At 44.2% G+C, this 3421-nt stretch overlaps 1 protein-coding gene across 1 annotated transcript in view; it reads right to left on the reverse strand.

The window, feature by feature from the left end:
• HPS5 (HPS5, biogenesis of lysosomal organelles complex 2 subunit 2) overlaps positions 1 to 3421 on the reverse strand; it is a 25434-nt gene that overhangs the window by 12395 nt on the left and 9618 nt on the right. The window contains exons 13-15 of the mRNA XM_018555487.1: positions 1870 to 2019; positions 924 to 1004; positions 93 to 568 (exon numbers count right to left, since the gene is read on the reverse strand). Coding sequence (XP_018410989.1) covers positions 93 to 568; positions 924 to 1004; positions 1870 to 2019 — 707 coding nt within the window. The remainder of the gene's footprint in view (positions 1 to 92; positions 569 to 923; positions 1005 to 1869; positions 2020 to 3421) is intronic.

Raw genomic sequence — 3421 nt, forward strand, 5'->3', positions numbered from 1 at the left:
CCCCAACCCCCCGGGTATCCAGAAACGCTAAATTTTTGTAACATCGCTGTTGAAAACCACCAAACTATAACATTTAAAAACACCAATTGTACCTCTTAAGCCTTCAATGTAAGTGTCCCAGACTTGGGGGGTCTCATCGTAATTCAGCGCGACGCATCGTTTCAGCCTTTTGAGGTCCAGGAGGAAGAGGTACTTCCGTATAAAGCGGCAGGCACTCGGGTTCCCATCAGAACAAGCCTGGCTAGCGAAAACGTTGAATTCCACGCACATCATGGCTAATTGGGAAAGGTCTCGATGGAGACGTTCCTCCATGAAACACGGGACACGCACCCTGAAGACGAATTCTTCCTCAACCCTGGAACAGACCGATGTTTTCCTCTCGGCCTCCTCCATGTCAGACGATTCCGTCAGAGCATTCTCCGATTCCCCTGAGGAGTTCAGCGATGCTTCAGAGGAGCTAGTAGGGTCTTCAGGACTGAGAGCCTTCTCCAAGTTCACCAACCAATCCTTTAAGACCTTTCCCACTTCCTCCGTGTTGAACAACACTTGAGGGTCCTGAAGTTTGTGCCTGAAAGTATTTTTTTTAAATTAAATGATATAAAATTAACAAAAACTTGTGTTTAAAAAAAGGAAGTTCAGTCATTTTTATACACCGTAGTGAAATTTGTGTACTAATAGGGGCAGGACTGATATATATTTATATTACATGATAATGGGGCAGGAAACAGGAATGTGGAGAAAGAGGGGCTCTTAATGACAAGGCCTCAGACTTAGCAAATGCTGAGTGTAGGGAACACACACCAATAGGAATAGAGCCAATTCAGTTCAAGCATCCGGTAACATCTACAAGGCAACGATGGAAAATCAATACAGCTACCGGTTCTGAATGTAACCACACATTTGATATAATAGATTCCACTCACATGGCTTCTGATGTCGCAAACTTCAGTTCTCCTAGCAGAATCTCTTCCACGGATGGTGTTGATGGTTGGGGAGGTTCTATCCTACAGAATAAATTCATAGAACATTAAAACCTTATTATTCTGCTCTGTATTACATACAGTAATACAGAGGACAGAGGACATAGGACACCCCCATTATAAGAGAATGACCAGAGAAGGACATACTGCCTGTAGTAGCTGCTCAACGGGCCAAGTGGACCATAGGGTACACAACATTGGGAGATGGTGAGCAAAAGGATGAGGCCCTTCTTATACTTCTGATCATTTGAGATCTAAATAGGGGGATGCTGATCCCATAAATTCTGCCAGCTTTTCCAGAGCTGTGACATGACACTTAGACCATTGGTGTCAGTGATGTCATACAGACTGATGGCAAGTGTGCTGCTGATACCAGTGAGGTATGCTGAAGTAAGAGGGGTAGTTAATGGTGAGATGAAGGTGAGAGATAAAATGGGCAGCTGAGCTGTGCGTACAGGTAAACACCACAGCAAGAGGTTATACAAAGATTAGCAGCAAAAATAACACATTTCAGCATATTTTAGCCTCCACATGCCCACAATATGCAAATTAATGTTCTTCAGCCATGAGTATGTTAATCTACATAGGAGCATGCAGCCACGGGCGCTCCCAGTTCTGTCACTAAGTCGTCACTGACAGCTGCACCCCTTAGACTAATAGAGAGACGATCACCATGGGTTCTGATCATGTGATGAGCACGGCAGCCAATTGTGGTGATCACACGCAGGCTGAAGTAATATATATCTTGGTCTAATTTTTCTACGTTTTCAATGTAAAATGTATTTAGGCAGACAAATGAATCCTCAAGTTATTGTTTCTGAAGAACTTGTGATACCAGCTGCATATGATTATTCTTGCCTGGCACTCCTATCTGCCACTATTGACTCACTCAGTCTTCTCCTCTTCATGTTGGGCCAAACCATCCACAGGCTCTTCAGAGGGGTGCTCTTCTTCCTTGGCTCCCTGCTTCCTCCTAATTTCAGGACTCATGTGCAGGGTTCCGATCTTCACTGTGGTTTTCCGAACAAAGCTTGAGACACTGAAACCAGAGAATAACAAATGAATGAATGAATGAACTCATGCATGGATGTTAGAGATGTGTGGACCCCACAGACTTCAGACATTAACTCCAAAAAGGGTCACGGTTTTCTAAAAACTACCCTGGGGGCTATGTCAGCAGTATAAATATTGCTTAGTGTAATTTTCCTTTGAGAGTTTTTTATGCAATGCTTTGCATCTGAGTTGGGACATTCTAGCAACCCAAAAATAAATTGTCAGTCTGCTGGGAAGCCTGGTATTACCGTTCCCATGACCTAATGAATACATTAACCTTGGAGAGTGTGGGAGAGTTTGAAATAGATGAAGAAAACAAATGTAAAGCCTTATTAATGTTTCAGTTTAAATGCGCTAAATACATTCCGGGTACAACCAAACAAAATGTGCGCAAAGTCTTACGGTTCATATCCTTCAGGAAGCAGCCACAGTGGAGAAGCCCGTTTCCTGCCAGCATGCTGCAAGGAAGGACCTCTGTGTGGAAGCAGTGGTCTCTCTACAGAGCTGAGCCAGACCTATAGCTCTGCAATTAGCAAATCTCATGCTCCCTGCTGATTGGAGAGCTCTAGCTCCGACTCCGCAGGGGGGTGGTGTTGGTCCTCTCAAGAGAGACCACTGCTTCCACAAAGAGTGCAAGGGTCCTTCTCTGCAGCATGCTGGTAGCGGGCAGGCTTTTCTACGCAGGCTGCAACTGCCTTCTAAAGAAAATTAACAGAAAGACTTTGCATAACTTTTGTTTTAATGCACCTAGAATATATAGCCGATTTAATCTAAATGTTATTGGGTTTTAATTGAAGATCTTGTTTCTCAAAAACTTAGGTCTGCATCAGGATTTGTTTTTTTAAATAAAAAACAATGCGAGTTCCACCAACCGTGCTATCTGCAGGAGTCTGCAGGTTCTCTCTATGTACACATTGGTTTCCCCTGGGTGCTCAAGTTTCCCTTCACAATGGTCATAATTGGCTTTATCCCCAAATGGTCCCAATGTGTGTGGAAGCCACATCAGATGGTAGGGCTCCTAGGCTGGAGAGTAGCTTAACAAACTCAAGGTTGCAAGCCAACATGTTTGGAGGGGCTGCCAAAAGCATCCTTCATCAGGGCTCCAATGACTGGATGCGAAAGGATGGAAGACTTTGGAGATTTATTCGATTTAGATGTAGACGTAATCCTGGTAGGCTTTAGCAGCTGGTTGGCACAAATAGGGTTGCAACCAACTAATCAATAATAAAATCGATTATGTATTATTCTCATTATTGATAAGATGGTTGGGAGAGAGAGGGAGAGAGAGAGAGGATGGGGAGAGGAGGGAGAGAGAGAGAGGATGGGGAGAGAGAGAGGATGGGGAGAGAGAGAGGATGGGGAGAGAGAGAGGATGGGGAGAGAGAGAG

The sequence above is a fragment of the Nanorana parkeri genome, unplaced genomic scaffold (assembly GCF_000935625.1).
Source record: "Nanorana parkeri isolate BGI_ZX_2015 unplaced genomic scaffold, ASM93562v1 scaffold10, whole genome shotgun sequence".
Lineage (NCBI taxonomy): Eukaryota > Metazoa > Chordata > Amphibia > Anura > Dicroglossidae > Nanorana > Nanorana parkeri.